This window comes from Mobula birostris, chromosome 10, assembly GCF_030028105.1.
Source record: "Mobula birostris isolate sMobBir1 chromosome 10, sMobBir1.hap1, whole genome shotgun sequence".
NCBI lineage: Eukaryota > Metazoa > Chordata > Chondrichthyes > Myliobatiformes > Myliobatidae > Mobula > Mobula birostris.
Genome location: NC_092379.1, coordinates 144,619,728 through 144,644,359, shown reverse-complemented (window position 1 = coordinate 144,644,359; position 24,632 = coordinate 144,619,728). Strand labels below are relative to the sequence as shown.

The 24,632-nt window shown below is 40.9% G+C and overlaps 1 protein-coding gene across 3 annotated transcripts in view; it reads right to left on the bottom strand.

Annotated features, from left to right (window-relative positions):
- The window catches only part of atp11c (ATPase phospholipid transporting 11C), a 218,016-nt gene that overhangs the window by 100,089 nt on the left and 93,295 nt on the right, over positions 1-24,632 (bottom strand). For all 3 annotated transcript variants that reach the window (XM_072271059.1, XM_072271058.1, XM_072271057.1), the window contains exons 6-9: positions 22,950-23,078; positions 20,906-21,009; positions 1,952-2,002; positions 1,209-1,273 (exon numbers count right to left, since the gene is read on the bottom strand). In XM_072271059.1, coding sequence (XP_072127160.1) covers positions 1,209-1,273; positions 1,952-2,002; positions 20,906-21,009; positions 22,950-23,078 — 349 coding nt within the window. The remainder of the gene's footprint in view (positions 1-1,208; positions 1,274-1,951; positions 2,003-20,905; positions 21,010-22,949; positions 23,079-24,632) is intronic.

The following is a 24,632-nucleotide window of genomic DNA, read 5'->3' as shown; positions in this document are numbered from 1 at the left end:
GAGCTTGCAAATGACGGTGGGCTGAAAAGTACGTTTGACATAGCATCTCTGGCGGCGTTCTGGATCAAAGTCAAGGCTGAATATCCTGAGATAGCCATGAAAGCACTGAAAATGTTGCTTCCATTTCCAACATATCTGTGCGAAGTGGTGTTTTCTGCAATGAATGCAACGAAAACTAAATTGCGGAATAGACTGGACATAAGGGACCCCCTTCGAGTATCGCTGTCTCCCATCATCCCTCCATGGGACTGCCTTGTTGCAGGGAAACAAGCCCAGGGCTCCCACTGATTCAGCGATATTGGTGTGTTGCAATGATTTTATGTGTTCATACGAGGAAAATATGCGCTGTGCGTTTAATATCTAAACGTTACTTAAAATGTTATGGTGCTATTGACTTATAAGTGACTTATAATTGACTTATCACTATATTCATGCGAGGAAAATATGCGCTGTGTGTTTAATATTAAATTCGTTAGATAATCCCTTTTAGAAACGAAATTGAGTGTATTAGCCACTTATAAGTGACTTATAGTTGACTTATCACCTATATTCCGGTCGTGATTAACACCTACCATCATCCCCACCCCAACCCATCGGCTGGTCCACAAGAATACTGTCAATATTAAACCGGTCCACGGTGCTAAAAAGGTCGGAGACCCCTGCTCTCAGGAATATTCAGTGACTTAGAAATTTTCTTGTATTCATCTTCTGACTTTTGCTTTGTAAATAACAGTTTTGCGGAGTTGCTTGGAGTGTTTTTTTGTCTTCATGGTGTAGTTTTTGCCAGGATATTGACTCACCAGAAGTTGGACCTTCCAGATACAGGTGTATTTTTACTACAATCAATTGAAACACCTTGACTGTACACTAGTGATCTCCATTTAACTAATTTTTTGACCTCTAAAAACAACTGGCTGCACCAATGATGATTATTAAAGGGGGTGAATACCTATGCAATCAATTACTTTGTGTTTTATATTTGTAATTAATTTAGAACACTTTGTAAAGATCTGTTTTCACTTTGACACAAGGGTATTTTTCTGATCAGTGTCAAAACAGCCAAATTAAATCCACTGTGCTTTAATGCTGTAAAATAAAATATGAAAACTTCCGGGGTGGGGGGGGTTGAATATTTTTTAAAGGCACTGTAATTCTCTCCAGTGCTTCACACAAATACATTCTTTCCTTAATAAGACATGCGTATTTACCATATATTTTGTCAGTGTTCTTCAAGGTGGCTCCCCTGAGCAATAGGTTCTCTGGACCCAATGATCTAAGATAAATAGACAAGCCTCAGTTTCGGATTTAAGGAAGATGACAAAATGAATGAACAGCTAGAACATTATTTGATCCGAATAAGAAATAAACTTGGGCAAAGAGCCTCTGTATGTTATTCTGAAAACAATGTCTTCAACCAACCAATTTACTCAGTCTCAGTAGACATTTTAAACCAGTAACTGTTGTAAAAGAACACAAACAAAGCAAAACCAATGGATCCCACAGGGCAAAGGATGTGTTTTTGTCGATGGATTTAACTAGATGAATTTTTGTAAGCAGACAAAATTTATCTGTACAAAAACTTCCAAATTAATATCAAAACCAAAGGATCCCACTAGGCAAAGTATCTGTGACTTTGATGGCAAATTTAATTAGATGGACTGTGGTCAGCAAACAAAATCTACCCGCATGAGAAATTTTGAAATTAATGTTGAACTGCATTAACATTAGTCAAGGAAAGTTCTATAGATTGCACTATGAAAATTTCAAAGCTAACATCTGAAAAATAAGAATTGCCAAATTACTTGTTTAGATCAAGATTGTGGTGTTCAACTTTTTATTTTTAAACGTAAAGTAATGCATTTCATCCTGGCAATCTGGGAGATTTTATCTGATAGAGTTTTAAGTGTACAAGTATATAGTAACCATTCACATATTCACACAGAATATTTACCTTGCCACTGGCTCTTGTTCGTCACTGAAAACATGAATTCGTCCAACAAACCTGTAATCAAATTTTATATTAGATCTTAACCCAAGAATTTGACTAATCAAACAAAAGCAAATTACCTCTTCCTGTGAGTAAAGGCAGATGATTTCCTGTATCAGTGACTGGCACAGTCACTGAATTGACCTCATCTCTAGTTCGCAGAATTTGCAATGTACAATTAGCAAGAGTAAACATAGTTGGTGGTTAGCAACCAATTTTCAGTGTAACATAGTAATTAATACACCTCTGAAATTACATTCACATGCAGCATCATGTAACAACAGCCACAGTTCAAGTTTAATTGTCATTTGGTTGTACATATGAATACAGCCAAACGAAACAGCATTCCCCATGGCCAAGGTGCAGAACACTGTACCAACTAGGTGTTTAAGATGATGAGAGGCATTGATTATGTAGATAGTCAGAGGCTTTTCCCAGGGCTGAAATGGCTAACACAAGAGGACGCAGTTTTAAGATACTTGGAAGTAGGTACAGAGGGGATGTCAGGGGTGTTTTTTACGCAGAGAGTGGTGAGTGCTTGGAATGGACTGCCCGCAATGGTGGTGGAGGCGGATACTACAGGGTCTTTTAAGAGGCTCCTGGATAGGTACATGGAGCTTAGAAAAATAGAGGGCTATGGGTAACGCTAGGTAATTTCTAAGGTAAGGACATGTTCGACACAGCATGTGGGCCCAAGGGCCTGTATTGTGCTGAAGGTTTTCTACGTTTCTATATTCTAACAGTCACACACAGCACATTTAACTACACAGCAGAAAAACATGGTCTTAAAAAAAATACAGTCCAAGTTACTGAGTGTGATGGCCTGCAGAATGATAGCACATGTAATGCTGTCCTAGTTGCTGCTAGAACAACTCATCATGTGCTGGAGCGGCCGCAGACGAATACAGGTGTGACCATTCAATAACAATTTGCTCTGGCATAGTGTCTAGGCACAGATAAGCAGCAACCCAAATGCATCTGCTGTGGCTCACTGGAAATGTCATAATGAATTCCTCTTAGATTTCACTTGTATCTGACTTTCCCGCACTTTCACTTATCCTAATTTGACGCTCTCAACCCTAGTCTTAACATGATAGTGGACTGGACCATTGGTTGATCCGGCAGTCACTTACTTGGGACAATTCTAAAAGAATAAAACCTAATGGAGAAAATAACTGGGATTCCCCTTGTTTACCAGGAACACTATGCTACTTAATTGAGACAGGAGACTGTGGCTGAACAGTTTCTATCTAGCATAATTTGCGTGGGCTGAAACATAGAAAACCTACAGCAAAATACAGGCCCTTCGGCCCACGATGCTGTGCTGAACATGTACTTACTTTAGAAATTACCTAGGGTTACCCAGAGCTCTCTACTTTTCTAAGCTCCCTGTACCTATTCAGGAGTCTCTTAAAAGACCCTATTGTATCCACCTCCACCACCATCACTGGCAGCCCATTACACGCACTCACCACTCTCTGCGTAAAAAACTTACCCCTGATATCTCTTCTGTACCTACTTCCAAGCACCTTAAAACTGTGCCCTCTCATGTTAGCCATTTCAGCCCTGGGGAAAAGCCTCTGATTATCCACACAATCAATGCCTTAAATGTTAGCCATTTGAACCAATGGACACCGAAACATGTCAAGACCTTGTCAGGATGCCACAAAAAGATATGATACTAGCCGAAGAAAATTACCCCAGGTGCTTCCGCTGATTTTCCCTCATTTACAGTCAATCAAAAAAAAAAATGGCTGTATACACTGGATGAATTCCTCCATCTGAAACTATTAGGAACTAATAGTTACTGTAGAATTATTGGTAGTAGTCTCCTTTGTTTTGTGTTTCATTTAAATGCATAATTTGTTACTCAGTCAAATAGAAATTTTTCATAAGTTTTTAACTATTTTCATGAAAATTTGGCTCACTGAAGCAACCACTTCGGTGGACCAAAATCTACAGGTCCCGATGTGCCCCAATTAACCGGAACCCACTGCATTTACTTTACCCAACTACAAAGTAATTTTTTATCCCCCCTATCTATTGGCACAAGTGCTAATTTTGTTTAAAAGTGGAAAGATTGTAGGTTCAAAGATTTTCCAGGAACTTAATGTTTAAATAACACTTTGAGCTATATCGAGGGAAAGCTGATTGCGAAGATCTAGCCATTGACTGAACTGCATGTGTAAGATCTCGTGACATGAAGCTCTAGCATCTTAGCCAGTATTTGTCCAAAGATTAATACTATCAAAAATATTTATTCATTCATTTAACATCTACAAAGAGTTTGTCATGGTCAAATTCACTGCTGCATTTAACTAAAAAGCAACAAAGCATAAATTATAAAAATAGTGCAAAACTTGAGAGCAGTTTTGGCAGTCAAGAATGTAATGGAAATTATGTAATTGCATAAACAGACACTAGTTTATGATTTCTGTTCACTTTCACAGTAGTGAAAGCATGACTTTATAAACTTGCTTCTTTTCTTCCAATCATGTAACCAAGAATAATGAATAGTCCATTACTCCATTCCCCTACCCAGTGAGAGATCCACTACTCAAAATGACCAGTCTTCAGTTGGCACCCGGAGAAATAACCAATCACAGGAGCCTAACAGATCAAGCGGTAGCAGAAGTGCCGTGGTTAGCACAACACTTTACCTCCCACAGTCCAAAGATGTATAGGTTAGGGTTAGTAAGTTATGGACATGTAAGTTGACACTGGAAGCATGGCATCACTTGCAGCTTGTTCCCAACAATCTCAAACTCTGTTGGTTGTTGACACAAATAACAGTTCACCGTACGTTTCAAAGTTTTGGGGTACATGTGACAAATAAGGCTAATCTTTATCTTTATGAATCTAAACATGTCCCACAATGAATTGAAGTTACATGGACTGTAGCTGAGAAGAAAAATTATTTTTTCAAAAAATGAATGAACAACATTGTACATCTAAAATGAAAAACAGCAGATGCTGGAAATGTTCAATGTGTTAGCAGCCTCTGTGGAAAGACAAGCAGTTAATATTTCAGGGTCACTGATCCTTTGCAGAAAAAGTTTCTGATTTTTTCTCAGTAAATGTAATCCATAACATTAACTACAGTTAATAAACACCACTGGAATGTCAAGCAACACACATCAAAGTTGCTGGTGAATGCAGCAGGTCAGGCAGCATCTCTAGGAAGAAGTACAGTCGATGTTTCAGGCCGAGACCCTTCGACACCACTGGAATGTGTAGCTTTTTAGTTCCTCACAACGTAGCATTATAATATAGTGGATTCCGGTTAATTGAGCCATTGGTGAATTGGAGCAGCAGCTTATTTGAGACAACTCTTAAAGAATAAAAACTAATCAAGAAAAGAGCCAGGATTTCTTTTGTTTATTTCGAACACTATCTTGGACTGGAGACTTTTGCCAAACAGTTTCTAACTAGTGTCAGGCACCTATACTTGTGTGGCCGTTAGACACTATACTGTGCTTAGAGCAAAGTCTCTAAAATAGCCATTTATCCATTTAAGCAGGTGGACACCAATTCAAAAAGCAGCGATTTTTGATACATTTGTGTTTTATTTTGACTTTAGTACATTTAAGATCCTTGCCAAGATGCTACCATCGACCAAAAAATTACCGCCTGCACTGATTTTGTTCATTTACACTCAAAAGAACACAGCAGCATACAGTGGATGAATTACATTGATGTTTTACAATACTGTAGTAGTATTTATAGTCTTCTAATTTGTTCTGTATTTTATTTAAATACAGGTGTTCCCCGCTTTTCGGACGTTCGCTTTACGAAACCTCACTGTTACGAAAGACCTACATTAGTTACCTGTTTTTGCTAACAGAAGGTGTTTTCACTGTTATGAAAAAAGGCAGCACATGGGAAAAGCAGCACATGGAAAAAAATCAGCGCGTGAGAAAAGGCAGCGTGCGCCCCGAGCAGCCACTCTCCTTGGGAATGGCATTCTAGCTGGCATTGCTTAAGCATGTGCCTGTGAGCAGCTGTTAGCAAGATGAGTTCTAAGGTATCGGAAAACCTAAAAGAGTTTGTAAGGGTGTTACACAGCGTAAAACTGGACATAATTAAGCGTTTCGATCGTGGTGAACTTAAGTAAGGACAAAGTGAGTCTGGCTTGTGGAAGTTGATGAAGATGATGTTGAAGAGGTTTTGGCATCCCATGACCAAGAACTGATAGATGAAGAGCTGATGCAATTGGAAGAGGAGAAGATAACAATTGAAACCGAATGCAGTAGCGAACGGACCGAAAGTGAAGTCGTGCAACTGCATGAGATTTTTGCTGCAATGATAAAGTACGATTTTAATTTTGAAAGGGTATGTCGGTTTAGGGCATATTTGCAAGATGGTTTGAGTGCTTACAAAGAACTGTATGATAGAAAAATGCACGAGGCTCAGCAGTCAAGCATACTGTTGTTTTTCAAGCCTGCCACATCAGCCACAGCAGACAATGAACCTCAACCTTCGACACCAAGGCGGGCAGACATAGAAGATGACCTGCCTGTCCTAATGGAAACAGACGACGATGAGATGACACCCCAGTGTCCCACCACCCCAACCCCCAGGCCCCGGATACCGATTTGCAGAGAATGCAGCAGTAGCTGGGAGGCACACAGCACATCTTTAAGAAAAAAGCCAAAATAAACAAGCTAATTAATCAGGTGCCGCCCAGCACATAAATGTCGGCCCAAATCGCCTCTGATCTGGGCCGACATTTACATGCCAGGCGGCACCTAATTAATTAGCATGTTTATTTCAGCTTTTTTCTTAAAGATATGCTCGGTGTGTCCCGGCTACCGCTGTACCCCTGCATGCTTCGCAGATCAGTATCGGTTCGCTCCCTGGAGGGTGGGGACCACTACACCACCCCAACCTCTGACGACTCAGCCTAACACACCATCATCAGTGTGCTCAGTGCTGTCTTCCCGATTCTCGTAAGTGATACTACACTGTACGTATATTGTTTCTACTTTTGTCATGTGTGACGCCAAGCAGAGCTACAGGACGGATGATGCTAATGACAGAGATAACGGCAGACAAATGGAGAAACATTCGAAATGCTAATAAGAGAGAAGAGAGAGATTAACACGAAAGAAACACAATTCAGATGTTGGCATCTGCGACAGACCGTTTGCTTTGAACCTGAACTGTTTGAAGTTTGATGGACAGGTGATACCCCAGCAGGGGGATAAAAAGAGCAGGTTTGCTAAGGCACAACACACGCCACGAGACCCTGGAAAGAGCAGTGTGCCCCATAAGGTGGTGGGAGTTTGGAGGACCGGTTCACAGGAATCGGTCAGAGGCTCACAGGGTGTAAAGGTAGAATCGGTGGGTGAGTCCGCCCTTGCCTGGGTGCCAGGTTCACCACGGAAGAACGATCGCATCCGGAACGGAGGGGTCACAGTCGGTGACCACAGCGGGATCAGAAGGCATCAAAAGGTTTGCCCGAAACCAACCGCATCTCTCACTCTCTCTCTCTCTCCCCAACAGTACAACAACAGCGATTACTTCGAACTGCACTAAACTGAACTGAACTCTGCTTCACTTAAGACTGATCATTTTACCCCTAGACTGCGATACAGCTTGGTTGATTCCTATTACCCTATTTCTGTGTATATGTGTATTATCATTGCTAACCGGTTACATTTATATCCTTGCGATTAGTGTACTGTATTACTTATTTCCTTAATAAAACTTTATTAGCTTCTAGTAATCACAGACTCCAACGAGCGTTCCATTTCTGCTGGTTTGGCAACCCAGTTACGGGGTACGTAACACTTTATATAGGCTGTGTATTTTTACGTGTTATTTGGTATGATTTGGCAGCTTCATAGCTTAAAGGTTACTGGAGAGAGATTTTTGCCAAAAGTGCTTGCGTGAGATTTTCAGCCGAGAACGCTTGCGTGAGATTTTCGCTACAGAGAACAGTGCAAGCAATCGTTGTAGAGGAGAATTTCTAATTTATATAGGCTGTGTATTTATCATATCATTCCTGCTTTTACTATGTTACTGTTATTTTAGGTTTTATGTGTTTTTGGCATGATTTGGTAGGTTATTTTTGGGTCTGTGAATGCTCACAAATTTTTCCCATATAAATAAATGGTAATTGCTTCTTCGCTTTACGACATTCCGGCTTACGAACCATTTCACAGGAACGCTCTACCTTCGGATGGCAGGGGAAACTTGTACATAATTTGTTACTCATTTAAACAGTAGTTTAACTCTTTTATAACTTTTAAACTATTTCCATGAAACTTCGGGTAATTGAAACAGTCACTTAATTGGGCCAAAATGTACTGGTCTCAATTAGTAGGAATCCTCCGTACACAACTTCTCCAGATGCTCTGGAGGGAAATATATCAAGGTATCAGCCCACATAACAAATCCTAGATTTAACAAACAACCAGAGAAAGTATTTGACTCTAACCACTCTGCTCATATGCAGTTAAACGGGTGGCACATTTAATCAAGTGCTGCTTCATGGCTCTGATGACCTTGGTTCAATTCTCACCTCCGATGCTGGATGCTGTCTGTATGTTCCAGAAGGCTTGAAAATTGCAAATATCAATCCACTCTTCAAGAAGGGAGAGAGGCAGAAGAAAGGAAGCTATAGGCCAGTTAGTCTGACTTCAGAAGATGTTGGAGTTAATTATTAAGGATGAAGTCTCAGGGTACTTGGAGGCACAAGATAAAATAGGCCATAGTCAGCATAGTTTCCTCAAGGGAAAATCTTGCCTGAAATATCTGTTGGAATTCTTTGAAGAAATAACAAGCAGGATAGACAAAGGAGAATTGGTTGATGTTTTGTACTTTGATTTTCAGAGGCCTTTGACAAGGTGCCACTCATGAGGCTGCTTAACAAACTACAAGCTCATGGTATTACAAGAAAGATTCTAGCATGGATAAAGCAGTGGTTGATTGGCAGGAGGCAAAGAGTGGGAATAAAGGGTGCCTTTTCTAATTGGCTGCCGGTGACTAGTAGTATCCCACAAGGATCAGTGCTGGGACTTATTCCTTTTATGTTATATGTCAATGATTTGACGATGGAGTCGCTGGCTTTATTGCAAAGTTTGCAGACAATAAGAAGATAGGAGGAAGGGCAGGTAGTTCAGAAAATGAGGAGGAGGAGGACAAGGAGGAGGAGGCCCCTAACTCCGAGTAGAGTCATTGGGACGCCATCGGGACGCCGTCATGACGGCGCTTTTTTTTTAGCAGGCTTTCTTATTTTTACGAGGCCGAGTTGCTAGCTCAACACTCAACCTAGCACGGATGGAAAGCATGCAAGGGAGCCGGCTGGATTCGAACTTGGGAGCATTCGCTCGAAAGTCCGGCGCTGATGCCACTACGCCACCAGCCGGCTTTCTAAATGAAGAGAAAATACAAAAAAAACACTGAGGCACAAAGGGACTTGGGAGTTCTTGTGCAGGATTCCCTAAAAGTTAATTTGCAGCTTGAGTCTGCAGTGAAGAAGACAAATGCGATGTTAGTATTAAGTTCAAGAGGACTAGAATATAAAAGCAAGGATGTAATGTTGAGATTTTATAAAGCACTGGTGAGGCTTCACTTGGAGTATTGTGAGCAACTGGGTCCCTTATCTTAGAAAGGATGTGCTGAAACTGCAGAGGGTTCAAAGAACATGATTCCAGGATTGAATGGCTTGTCATATGAAGAGCATTTAATGGCTCTGGGCCTTTTAGAATGGAGATGAGGAGGAATTTCTTTAGCCAGAAAGTGAGGTATCTATGGAATTCTTTGCCCCATGCAGCTGTGAAGGTCAAGCCTTTATGTCTATTTAAGAGAGAGGTTGCTAAGATTCTTGATTGGTCAAGGCATGAAAGGGTACGGGAGGAAGGCAGGAGATTGGGGCTGACAGGAAATTTGGATCAGCCATGACGAAATGGCAGGGCAGTCGATGGGCCCAATGGCCTACCTCTGTTCCTGTATCTTATGGTCTTTCTGAGAGTGTATGCAGTTCCCTTGGGTGCTCTACTTTCCTCCCACATCCTGAAGACATGCAAGTTGTTAGGTTAATTGGTCACTAAATTACACCATTGAGAAGGGAAAAGGTGGGCGCATCTGGAAAGTTTCTTGGCTCAAATGATGAAAATTCAGATGTTCAAAGTAAATATATTTCAAAGTACACACATGTCACCTTATCTTGTGGGCATTTACAGTAGAACAGAAATACAATAGAATCAAAAAAAATTACATACAAATCATTGTGCAAAAGAAAATTATTTTAAATAACATCATTTTGTTGAAATGGTGGATTTTGATAAATGCCTGTGTCATTTAGACTGAAAAGTAGAGGGAGATAACTAATTATCAGACTCTAGCCTGGTGCATCTGCAACTGCAAGTCAAATTAAGCAGGCCTTGTGTGCTCAGTCAATACAATAGGCAGAAGCCGGTGTTTGTCTGGGGCTTAAGGACAAATACTAATTTGCTATTCATGGCAAGAAAAACACATTGTACAATATAAAAAGCACTTTAACACAGTTCTTGATTATGCACCATAAAAAACGTATTAGAATTAAGTGAATAACATTAATTTAATTGACATTCCCAGAGAAAATAAAAACTAATGGGGTCAGAAGTGCATTAAAAATGCAGGGAGCTGTCTTCAGAATTAGGTTAGTAAGGTTGTTAAAGGAGATGACGGCTGCACTACAATCAGAATCAGGTTTTATTATCACTGGCATGTGACGTGAAATTTGTTAACTTAGCAGCAGCAGTTCAATGCAATACATAATCTAGCAGGGAGAAAAAAATAATAATAATCAATAAAATAAAACATAATAATACACAAGTAAATCAATTACTTATATTGAATAGATTTTTAAAAATGTACAAAACCAGAAATACTGTATATCTAAAAAAGTGAGGTAGTGTCCAAAGCTTCAATGTCCATTTAGGAATCGGATGGCAGAGGGAAAGATGATGTTCCTGAATTGCTGAGTGTGTGTCTTCAGGCTTCTGTATCTCCTACCTGATAGCAACAGTGAGTAAAGGGCATGCCCTGGGTGCTGGAGATCCTTAATAATGGACACTGCCTTTCTGAGATACTGCTCCCTAAAGATGTCCTGGGTACTTTGCAGGCTAGTGGAGCTGACATACACTAAGAGCAACGCCGTTAGTCTAATTTTTCAGTTTTCCCCTGCAATTATGTAATTTTCTCAGCTTTCCACACACTTCTCCTTTGAAAGTGATGATTTATTCTGTTTCCACCACCTTTTTGGGAAGTGATTTCCAGATCATGACTGCGCACCTAGTGATAACTTGTGGATGGCATGCATCATTCTGTGTCAATCACGATGCTAGTGGCCCTTGATCTTCCTAACAATAGGGACAAGCTTCTCCTTTTCTTTAATTGTCACATCAGATTTTGATCATTTAGAGGACTTATTGGATCCCCTCTCAGCTCTCCCTGATATATTGAAAATGATGCCAGGTTATCCCGCTTTTCTGTAAGAAAAATATAGTTTTATTTGTCACATGTCAATGTCATGATAATCATTGGGGATTTTAACATGAAAGTGGATTGGGAAAACCAGGTCAGTACTGGACCTCAAGAGAAAGAATTTGTAGAATGTCTAAGGGATGGCTTTTTAGAATACCTTGTTGTTGAGCCCACTAGGGGATTGGCTGTGCTGGGTTGGGTGTTGTGCAATGATCCAGAGGTGATAAGAGAGCTTAAGGTTAAGGAACTCTTGGGGTACAGTGATCATAATATGATCGACCAACACACATCAAAGTTGCTGGTGAACGCAGCAGGCCAGGCAGCATCTGTAGGAAGAGGTGCAGTCGACGTTTCAGGCCGAGACCCTTCGTCAGGACTAACTGAAGGAAGAGTGAGTAAGGGATTTGAAAGTTGGAGGGGGAGGGGGAGATCACACATCAAAGTTGCTGGTGAACGCAGCAACCTGATGGCATGAACATCGACTTCTCTAACTTCCGCTAATGCCCCACCTCCCCCTCGTATCCCATCCGTTATTTATTTTTATACACACATTCTTTCTCTCACTCTCCTTTTTCTCCCTCTGTCCCTCTGAATATACCTCTTGCCCATCCTCTGGGTTCCCCCCCCCCTTGTCTTTCTTCCCGGACCTCCTGTCCCATGATCCTCTCGTATCCCCTTTTGGCAATCACCTGTCCAGCTCTTGGCTCCATCCCTCCCCCTCCTGTCTTCTCCTGTCATTTTGGATCTCCCCCTCCCCCTCCAACTTTCAAATCCCTTACTCACTCTTCCTTCAGTTAGTCCTGACGAAGGGTCTCGGCCTGAAACGTCGACTGCACCTCTTCCTATAGATGCTGCCTGACCTGCTGCGTTCACCAGCAACCTTGATGTGTGTTGCTTGAATTTCCAGCATCTGCAGAATTCCTGTTGTTTGCGTTTAAATAATATGATCGAGTTCACTTGGAAATTTGAGAAGGAGAAACTAAATTCCAATGTGTCCGTATTTCAGTGGAATAAAGGAAATTACAATGGCATGAGAGAGGAACTGGCTAAGGTTGACTGGAAAGAGAAACTGGAGGGGGTGAAGTATAGGGAAACTTTGTTCTTAAAACTGTATAGCATCCAGAATAGACCACATCAGAAGTATTACAATGTAATTATTATCTCCACATACTATAGCTTGTTTTATACTAGTAAAATAACATGCAAATACCGCTTTGACTCCCTTTGAAAGGTTCTGAAAAATAGTCTATATTCAAAGGAATTTATTACAAATGATTTTATTGAAACAAAAAATTCTGATGGCTTGATCAAGTAATACTGAGGCACCATTTCTTAAGGCTAAAGTGTACTCTGGTCATCGATAATACAGAACTAAGATGACAAAACATTTCTTTACTTGGAGGTGAGATAGGAAGCAGACAAAAGGGCGTAAACATTTAGAATTCTTTACTCATTGATACTCAGTTGAATATAATCAAGGTGGTTGAGGTTGGATTGGAGAAGTTATGAAGGAAAATATACTTGCCATAAGAATTAGCTGCAAACTTATTCAAGTGTGGAGCAGGCTTAGGGGCCTGATGCCCAAATACGCAGCAGTTTGCTAGGTCAATATTCAACATGATAGATACGTCACAGGTAGACAGCATCGTAAAGAGATCTTTTGGCACTTTGGCTTTCAAAAATCAGAGTACTGACTACATTAGTTGCGAAGTTATGGTGAAGTTGGTGAGGCCAAATTTGGAGTATTGTACACAATTCTGGTCAACCGGCAACAGGAAGTTATGAATAAAATTGGAAGAATAATTGGAAGAGAAAATTTACCAAGATGTTGCTGGGACTGAGTTATAGGCAAAGGTTGAATAGGTTAGGGCTGTATTCCCTGTAGTGTAGGAGAATAAGCAGAGATTTGATAAGAGATATACAAAATTATGAGGCATATAGATTGGGTAAATGCAGGTTTTTTCCATTGAGGTTTGTTGGGACCACAACTAAAGGTTATAGGGTTGCGGTGAAATGTGAAATATTCAAGGAAAATGACAGGCAACTTCACTCAAACTGTGGTGATAGTGTGGAATAAGCTGCTGCAAAAGTGGTCGATTTTAATATTTAAAAAGAAGCTTGGATAGGTTCACAGATGGGAGGGGTTATGGAGGACTATGGTCTGGGTGCAGTTTGTAGGCAGAATAACAACTTGGCACAGGTTTGTCATCAGTGGTCCTATAACCAGGATTGTGATATGCACCAGCTGCTCATACAACAATCTACCACCTGCTCCCACAGCTTCACATGACCCTGATTAGGAGAGGGAGGGCAAATCAGGTGCTACCCTTGTCCAAGTGTGATCTACAGGCCAACAGAAGAAAGGAATGTCTTACACCTCCTTTGTTAGAGAGGTATCTCTAACCCGCCACCTGGAGATTGATCTCACAGTAGGGAAAAAGTTTGGTAGACACCATGGGCCTAGGGCCTGTATTGTACAGTAGTGTTCTAAGTTCCATCTTAAAGGATTCTCCATAAAAGCAAAATTAAAAATTAAATACAAATCACAGTCAAGAACTTCTGATAATTAAACTCTGGCAGAGTAAAATTATTAAAAAGGTGGGTAACCACCAACCAACAAAGTAATGCAAAGCTTAAAAGAAATTCAAATTCAAAACAGGCTCTCAAAGAGAAAAGTAAAAGATAATTGTAGAGAAGGGAGAGGTGCATCGCACAAGTAGATGCTTTTCCCTTGCTGAGAATTGGTGTGGTCTCTATTCGTGAACTTAAGCTGAAGTTGAAGTTTAAGGTTAATTGTTATTCAACCATAAAATAATACAGCCAAACAAAAGAGTGTTCCTCTGGGGCTTTTTTGTTGTATTGGATAATAGAATGTGTAAATAATTTAGCAGGTCGCTAACACATATCTTATCAGCAATCACAGAGTTAAAGTTACATTAGGCTAAATAAAAACAAAAACAAGCAACACACATAAAAGTTGCTGGTGAACGCAGCAAGCCAGGCAGCATCTGTAGGAAGAGGTGCAGTCGACGTTTCAGGCCGAGACACTTGGTCAGGACTAACTGAAGGAAGAGTGAGTAAGGGATTTGAAAGTTGGAGGGGGAGATCCAAAATGATAGGAGAAGACAGGAGGGGGAGGGATGGAGCCAAGAGCTGGACAGGTGATTGCCAAAAGGGGATACGAGAGGATCATGGGACAGGAGGTCCGGGAAGAAAGACAAGGGGGGGGGGGGACCCAGAGGATGGGCAAGAGGTATATTCAGAGGGACAGAGGGAGAAAAAGGAGAGTGAGAGAAAGAATGTGTACATAAAAATAAGTAACAGATGGGGTACGAGGGGGAGGTGGGGCCTAGCAGAAGTTAGAGAAGTCGATGTTCATGCCATCAGGTTGGAGGCTACCCAGACAGAATATAAGGTGTTGTTCCTCCTACCTGAGTGTGGCTTCATCTTTACAGTAGAGGAGGCCATGGATAGACATGTCAGAATGGGAATGGGATGTGGAATTAAAATGTGTGGCCACTGGGAGATCCTGCTTTCTCTGGCGGACAGAGCGTAGATGTTCAGCAAAGCGGTCTCCCAGTCTGCATCGGGTCTCGCCAATATATAAAAGGCCACATCGGGAGCACCGGACGCGGTATATCACCCCAGTCGACTCACAGGTGAAGTGTTGCCTCACCTGGAAGGACTGTTTGGGGCCCTGAATGGTGGTAAGGGAGGAAGTGTAAGGGCATGTGTAGCACTTGCTCTGCTTACACGGATTAGGCTAAATAAAAAGCTTTTATTGCTGTTGACAGCAACTCCCTTTGAAGAGCACTTTAATCTTTTAATTACATTGTACTGATGGATACATTCCTGAGGAACTTCTCTGGAAAGATATCTTGAGACAGTGAATAGGCACAATATAAGTAAAATTGTGCTTGATGTTCAGCTACTCATTTCATACAATTTTCTGTTAAAGGGGTCAGCATAAAGGTGTGTGGGAGGGAGCAGAGGTGTGGCAGGCACACTGGAGTTCATGGTGGGTTGGGGGCTGGCCACTTCTCTTGGTGTTGCTCGGTGGAAGACAAGTTGGATTGTGTCTGTTGGCACAAGTGCAAGATGATCAGACTGCTTCAGGCCTGCTCTCACCGACACCATCCTGCACCATCAATATACATAACACGACATTCAAAGACTTGAGCTTTTTCCTGTGTTTAACGCTAACTTATATGTGCTCTAAGTGTCTTGTGGCATGTGTGACTATTGGTAATGTCTTTTCTACCTTGACCCCAGAGGAATGCTATCTTGTTTGGCTGTACTCATGGGTAATCATGTATGACTGAACGATAATTAAACTTGAAATTATATCAGAATTTGAGATACGAGTTATTATCAAGATTTATGGTTCAATAATTTTTATGATGGGTGCTAAGTAAATAAAATTCAGCAAGTATAGTAACAAAACTAAAGTACCATCGGTGGCCACTTTATTAAATACACCATACTTGCTAATGAAATATCTAATCAACTGATCGTGTGGCAGCAACTTGATGGATAGAAGAATGCAGTTATGATCATGGGGGTTGAGTTATCGTTTAGACCAAAGATCAGAATGGGAGAGAAATGTGATCTAAGTGACTGACTGAGGAATCATTATTGGTGCCAGATGGGGTGGTTTGAGTATTTCAGAAACTGCCGATCTCCTGGGATTTTCACACACAAGAATCTCTAGAGTTTACAGAGAAAGTTGCAAAAGAAAACATAAAAAACATCCAGTGAGCAGCAGTTCTGTTAATCAGAGAGGTCAGAGGAGAATGGTCAGACTGGTTCAAACTGACAGGAAGACGACAGTTACTCAAACAACCACGTGGTACCAACAGTGGTGTGCAAAAAAGAACCCTTGAATGCACATGTTGAACCTTGAAGTGGATGGGCTAGAGCAGCAGAAGACCATGAAAAGACATTCAGTGGCCACTTTATTTGGTACAGGAAGTAATAATAAAGTGGCCACTGAGGATACTTTAGTCACAAAATTTGTCATTTTACTGTTAATTTACTTGATGCCTTATACTATCAGTATCTGACACAATTTTAAGCAGATTGTGTCTAATTTTCTTACAGAAAAAAGCAGCCATATTCATATTAACAGAAATTATAAAACTTCACTGGAGCTAAGGCTGGCCATTAAAATTCCTTCTGAAAAGGGTTATGATTTTTCATTAAGTGACTGTAATCTGCAATGACTTGTAAACAATTACTGACATTTTCAGCTTCTGAAGCTTAATACTTTTTACCACTGACTTCACTAACTTTAGGAGAATCTACCTGTTAGGAGCTTTAACATGTTTATAGCCAGATTCTGACTCCAAATAATTTCCAATGTTGCAATGCTTTATTTCCACTTTAGCAACAACTATTTTTGCCCTGTCTCACCCCACCTGCTGCTGAAGCACTCCCATCTACAAAGTTAACTACTTTCATGCTTTCTTAGTCAGTCTAGAAACTAGAACCATCCAGTACTTTGCTAGCCGTATCCCAGGCTACACTATCACCTTTCTCAGCCATCACCAGTGTTTGTAACAATGGCTCAGGTACACCAATTCCTTAATTCTTAGTTATTACATTCATCCATAGTCTTTCATGTGTGTCAAGGCTTTCAAGGTTATAATCTTCAGATAAAGTTTTCTTTCTTTCAACTATGGCCTCCTGTATAATAGGCACCATATTGGGGTGTCTACTTTTGGAGTTCAATCCAGCATCCTCTGTAAGGAGTTGCACATCTTCCCCGTGGAATGTTTAGGCTTCTTCCAGGTGCCTGTTTCCTCACAAAGTCCAAAGATGTACTAGATAGTAGGTCATTGTAAATTGTCCCATGATTAGGCTAGGGTTAAATTGGTGGACTGCTGGCAGTGCAGCTGAAAGGCCAGAAGGGCTTATTCTTCACTGTGTCTCTAAACAAAAAGGAAATAAACAATCCTTCAATATCTTCCCCTCCCCATTCCTATCAGAGCCATTGAACCATTTTAGCTCCAGGTTGTGAACTCTTTTCCAAGAGCTACTTTGATTTTATAATCCCACTTATACAGATGTCTAAATGCCATCCTTAGTTCAGAGTCGATTTGTGCCTTGTTATCTCCCATCAGGTGATATAGGCTATGTCCACACTAGATCAGATAAATCTGTAACCGAAGCTTTTTCTCTCCGTTTTGACCCTCCGCCCACACTGAAACGGCATTTTCCTCCCCCGAAAATGGAGCTTTTCAGAAACGCTCTCCAGGGTAAATAAATCTGAAAACGCCTAATATCCAGCGTAGTGTGTATGGGGTAACCGGCTATTTTTAAAAGTGCTGTCATGACGTGCCGGAACAAATGGTGGCGGCAGCGCAGCATTTCATTGTTTTCTTGAACACAACCACCACAATATCTGACAATAGATGTGTAACATCCTAATGTAACATTGTATAGAAATACAAGATAACACTGATGCAGACATGTTTTATACATCTAACAAGGTGCTTTATTAATGTATTGCTTGAGCAAACATTCAATAGATGCAATTGTCACTTTTGCCCAGTAACTCGTTTTCTTGCACATGTTAAATACAGCAAAATAATACACAAAGACATGGCAAAAGTAAAAGCAAACAAATGAGGTAACAGCAAATTTCACTTTTGCCCAGTAGCAAGCCTTATTGCATTTAGTTGTAGCCTTCGTCCTTTTCATCATGAAGAGACTATGGCTGTAGGAAATGTTTCTGGACAAATGCGCACCAAGTCTTTCGTTTGGCAATTTCCTTTTAAGTTTTTCTTGTCTGTAACTGGACAAACGCGCACCAAGTATACAGTTTCCTCTTCGCTTGTTTTCTGTGTGTCCTGCACATGCCCAGTAGGAGGAGATTCGCCCAACTATCCGTTTTAATGTGGACAGAGGTATTTTTAAAAACACCTAGTGTGGACATCTGTCGTTTTTATGTGAAACCGGCATTTTTAAAATTATCCGGTCTAGTGTGGACGTAGCCTTAGAGACAAAAAAGAAACTGCAGATACTGGAATCTGGAGCAACACACAAGATGCTGGAGGAACTCAGCAGATTAGGCATCATTTATGGAAGGAAACAGACAGGCTATGTTTCAGGCTGAGACCTTTCATCGGGGTAGGAAGTGCTTTGAGCTGTTTCTTACCCAAGACCAAAAGCAAGTTGGTGCAAATGAGAAGTGCCTTGTCCCAAGACCAGGTCATTTTCTAAATCTAACTCCACAGTTCATGGGAGGACAAAATATACAACAATTTACTATACGTAGCCAAAGAGTTACCTATTGCATTATAAATGACTTTTATTGGCACTACCTCATGAGATTAACTGAGCTGCATTGTACAGTAGTTCTATAGTTTGCAAAACTGTGTTTGCTAATCTAACAATAATTTTTTAGGACAGTTCTTTGATTTCCCACTGCTATTTCTTCGTCACATTTGGATCAACTTTATTCACCATTTTTATTTATTAGGAATTCGCTGTGGTGCGTTGGTGCGACATTCAACAAAAAACAATATTCAACAATGATAAAGAATTACAGAATATAAAAATAATAAGAGGTTAAAGGACAGATATAGAATAAAATGTGCATAAATACATAAATAACAGCATGTATTTACAATGTAAACAGCATTATTAGAAGTGGTTCAAAATGTTTACAGTGCGGTGCAGAGACAGGGGTAATAGAGGGGATAGGGGAGACAACCACAGTGGTTGATCAGATTAACTGCTTTGGGGAAGAAACATTTAAGAGGGTGTGAACTTTTCGTTTTAACAGCCCTACAGCACTTTGCAAAAGGAGCGTGCCGACAATGCAGCTTGCAGGATGGGCAGTGACTACAATGAATTTTTCGGTCCACTTCTTTGTCACAGTCAAATACAAGTCCTGCAGTGATGGTAGACTACAGCCAATGGTCTACCATTCTTTAGGTTGGTGGAAACAGTACATCAGATTTCTACTACTTCGCATGGAGAAGTGTCTTCTGATTCTGCTGCTGTGTAGCTGCCTTCTTGACTTTCCTCTCAAGAAGGATCAAGCACACATATATACCCTATCTGAATGGCCCTGCCATCTTCTCCCAGCATCCTATAGTTCCCAACTATGAATACACTCTCATCTTGCACTGGTTATTTTTCATCTTTTATTGTTGCTCTTTCACATATTTATATTAGGGTGGCAGGGTTGAAATACGGCTCTAGCAAAGGAGGTGTAAGGCGCTCCTTCCTTCTGCAGGTCACTCATGGGCAAAGCGTTAGCATGAGTTTAGTAGTTCAGTGCCATCGAAGTTAATCCTACGGCCATTGCCACTGTTCTGCTACTGCCAATTTGTCCGGATAACCCTAATGGACACTGGGGGTTTCTACCACACGTCCCGTCTGACCGATATACACTGTTCTGCTTTTACAGGGAGTCCTGTAAGCACCAGCCAACCTGACCCGCTTATGCTGTGACTTGAGCTTCCATATGGGTGCGCCGTGCCAATGGAACCGCCTAGTAAAGGAAGCTCTTGAAATAAAACTAGATAAAAAGAATTATAACAAAGACAAAGGTCTCACTCTAAATAAGAACTGGAATTTGATTGTAAACAAAGTGGGAGAGCAGAAACCTGATTGGATGACGACTAACCAATCAGGAGGGATGGATTACAGGGATATAATACCACCAGACTAGACATAGCTGGGCATCATCCCTGAAGAAGATGGCTGTATTCCGAACAGACTCGGAGACTACTCCTTCCCAAACACATTAGTCTTGATATGGACCTTAAGACAAAGGAGCTGAAGTAGGCCATTCGGCCCATCAAGTCTGCTCTGCCATTCCATCATGGCTGATTTATTGGCCCTCTCAACACCATTCTCCTGCCTTCTTCCCGTAACCTTTGATGCTTTAACGAATCAAGAACCTATCAACCTCTGCTTTAAACATACCCAATGACTTGGCCTCCACAGCTGACTGGCAACGAATTCTGCACATTCACCACCCTCTGGCTAAAGAAATTCCTCCTCATCTCTGCTCTAAATCTAAGTCCCTGTATTCTGAGGCTGTGCCCTCTGGTTCTAAAGTACCACACAACAAGAAACATTGTCTATTCCACTCTATTTAGGCCTTCCAACATTCGATAGGTTTCAATGAGAATTTCCCCTTCCCTCCCTCCCCGTCATTTTTCTAGCAAGTACAGGCCTAGAGCCATGAAACGTTTTTCAAATGTTTACCCTTTCATTTCCAGAATCATCCTTATGAACCTCCTCTGGACTGTCTCCAGTGCCAGCACATCTCTTCTCAGATAAGGAGCCTAAAAGTGCTCACAATATTCCAAGTGTAGTCTATTTTTCACCTGTGCTCTGCACCCACTCAGGCCACATGTTCCTGAGGTGATGAATAAAATTGAAAACTGAGTTCAGAATAGACTAGGCAAGAGTAAAACAACTTACTTGTATAGGTCAGGCTGAGGCTGTTCACAGTCTATGGTGGCAATCAAAGAATCTATTTCCATGTCTGTACGGAATGCACTGGTGTCCAGCACAGTAAAATATGTCTGGTGAAGAAATTTTTATGGTAATTAATATGTAAAAGTAATATTTAAAAAAAACTAAACAGAGCAAGTTGAAAGCCAAAGTAACACACACAAAATGCTGGAGGAACTCATCAGTACTGATGAAGGGTCTTGGCCTGAAATGCCGACTGTTTATTCTTTTCCATAGATGCTGCTGGCCTGCTGAGTTCCTCCAACATTTTTTATGTGTTGCTTTGGATTTCCAGCATCTACATCATGTCTTTGAAGTTGAAAGACAATTTAACACCAGGTGTTCAAAACATGGAAGCTATATACCTGGTTTAAAAAAAACTCAAGAAGACTCTAATTACCAAGCATATCTCTCGTTTTGGGAACAACCACTTAACAACTAGTCTGTTCCAGAGTGCGTGTGTCAAATAAATCTAATAGCAAACATACTGAGCAAATGGCTCAATATTAAAGATGATAATTCCACAAATTTATTTATTTTAGAGATACAGTGCGAAACAGGTCCTTCCAGCCCACCAAGCCACACTATCCAGCTACCTACACATTTAACCCTAGCCTAATCACACGACAATTTACAATGACCAGTTAACCTTCTAACCTATACGTCTTTGGACTGTGGGAGGAAACTGAAGTACTCAGAAGAAACCCATATGCACATGGGAAGAACCTACAAACTTTCTTAGAGGATGCTGAATTGAACTCCGACTCTCCTAGCTGTAATAGTGTCAAGCTGACCACATGGCGCGCCCCAAATATCAATTTGCATGGAGCCCTTAATTTAGCAAAATGATTCAGAAACTTCACAGATGCAGTTCAGCACAACAACAAGACATTATTGCGGTACTAAAGTATTATGTGGGAGAACACCAAGATAATTATACATAGTAACACGCATAAAATGCTGGAGGAACTCAGCAAGTCAGACAGCATCTACAGAAATTAATAAACAGGTGATATTTCAAGTAGAGACCCTCCATCAATGCCTGCCTTAATTATACATAGTAGGTTGCCAAGTGTCGAGTGTCTGCATAACAGTACTTTGCTACAAAGTGACATTTCTGGCAGGAGTGCTTATTTCATTACCTTCACAAAATGAGAGGCAATGAAAGACTCAATAACAAAAATCTGCAGCCTACAATTCACTGCGTTGAAATTACATGTGGGACTCAATTTATGAAATTTCAGACAATTACTGGCTTCGAAACTAACAATCATGTACACCACAAACGATATGCTCGCATATTAAGAAATTATTTTGTTGCATCTTTTCAAGATATGCCAACAAAAGCAAGACTTGGGGGTCAAGCTATCTTCTGACGTATCCTTAACTTTTTGTTTTAAATGGTTAATTTTCCATTAGAGTATTATTTGCAAGCAAAATATGCACTGCATGCTACACATCCAGAAATGAAAGGGTTAAAATATAAGGAGTGCCTGATGGCTCTGGGCCAGATTTGTTGGGTTTAGAAGAATGAGGGAAGATTTCATTGAAACCTATTGAATATTGAAAGGCCTAGATAAAATGGATGTGGAGAGGATGTTCATTATAGTGGGGAAATCTAGGAGCAGAGGGCACAACCACTGAGTAGAAGGACATTCAATTAGAAAAGGAATGAGCAGGAATTTCTTTAGCCAGAGGGGAGTGAATCTGTGGAATTCATTGCCACAGACAGCTGTGGAGGCCAAGTCATTGGGTGTACGTAAAGAGGAGGCTGAAAAGCACTTAATTAGTAAGGGTATCAAAGTTTATGGGACAGAACGGCATTGAGAGAAATGATAAATCAGCAATGATGGAATGGCGGAACAAACTCGATGGGCCGAATGCTGCTCCTATGCTTAGACTCTTACGGATCCAGAGCATTAAAATTATTGCAGAACCTCAAGTGTCCTCATGCATCTTAAACAGAATAAAGAGAGACTCCAGAATACCTGTATCAATTGATGTGCTTTACCTTTTGGCTTGACTCTCCATCAAGACTAGCAGTGGTAACATGGCAGGTACCATCATCCCTGCTTGAAGATAGAAGGATAAGATCACATGGAAACGTCTCATCCTCCTTCACACATACAATATCTCCCACCTAAAGAGAAATGAAAAGATAGTTTTGTTTTACGCCCACAGACATTAATTTAATTAGTTCCAACATAACTGGAATGTCAGCTGAACTTCCATGCAACCACCACGACTTGATCATTTCCTGACAGTCACCTTATGTACAGATACTCCTGTGCCTGGTACACTTTATGGACATACAATGTATATAAACTATCTTATGTATTCATACATGTTGTGCTTTTTAAATTATTGTGTTTTTATCTTATTATGATTTTTCTGTGTTCCATTGGATCCAGAATAACAGTTGTTTTATTCTTCTTTACACTTGTGTACTGGAAATGATATTTTGAATGTACTATATATGCTAGACTTCCAGAAACAACTTGTGATTGAAATAGGATCACAATGCCTCTTGATGACAATTATGAGGTTACACAATGTACAAGCTGAGATCATCAATGTTCATTTTCTTGCCTCAGGTTCAATTACCCAGAAAACACTACTCAAATAGGTGACCAACACAAGTTGATTATAAACACAAGAGATCATGCAGATGCTGAAAATCCAGAGGAACATACACAAAATGCTGGAACTCAGCAGGTCAGGCAGCATCTATGAAAATGAATAAACAGTTGATTTTTCAGGCAGAGACTCTTCATCAGCAGTGGAAAGGAAGGAGGAAGACATCACAATAAGAAGGTGGGGGCAGCAGGAGGATAAACTAGAAGGTGACAGGTGAAGCCAGGAGGGTGGTGGAGGGGAGATAAAGTTAGAAGCTGGGAGGTGATAGGTGGAAAGGGAAAGGGCTGGAGAGGGAGGAATCTGAGAGGAGAGGAGTGGACCATGGAAGAAAGGGAAAGAGGTCTACTAGGGGTAGGTATAGGCAGGTGAGGAAAAGAGGTAAGGGAGGGGCCAGAGTGGGGAATAGAAAAGGGAAGGGTGGAGAGGGAAAAATGACCAGAAGTTGAAGAAATTGATGTTCCTGCCATCATGTTCGAGGCTCCTAGACAGAATATGAGGTGTTGCTTCTCCAACCTGAGGGTGGCCTCATCACGGCAGTGCAGGAGGCCATAGACCAACATGTTGGAACAGGAATGGGGATTGGACTTGAAATAGTTGGCCACCGGGAATTTCCACTTTTTGTGGAAGGAGCTGAGGTGCTCATAAATTGTCTGTAACCGAATTTAGCTCTCAAGATATCAATTAAGATTCTTTACCCTGCAGCATACTAACTAAATGTATTTTCATCTGTAAGCATTAGTTGCACATTCCAAAGGGGAATGTTGAGAGAATTCATTTCAGCACTGCTGCAACTCACAGAGCAATTTGTTTAGCGCCAAAAATGCAGGTAGCAGCCACTACTACCAGCAACCCGATTCACCGTTGTTGCCTTTGACATTAGTGGCTCTGATCTGTCCAAGTACTTTGGATCGGCTTATTCATGGCACATATTAACTCCAGCCTTCCAGGGAAGCTTGACCCACTGCAATTCGCCTACTGCTGAAGAAAGTCCACAGTAGACACCATCCCTCTGTTTCTGCAGTCATGTCTGAAACATCCAGACACAAAAGACATCAAT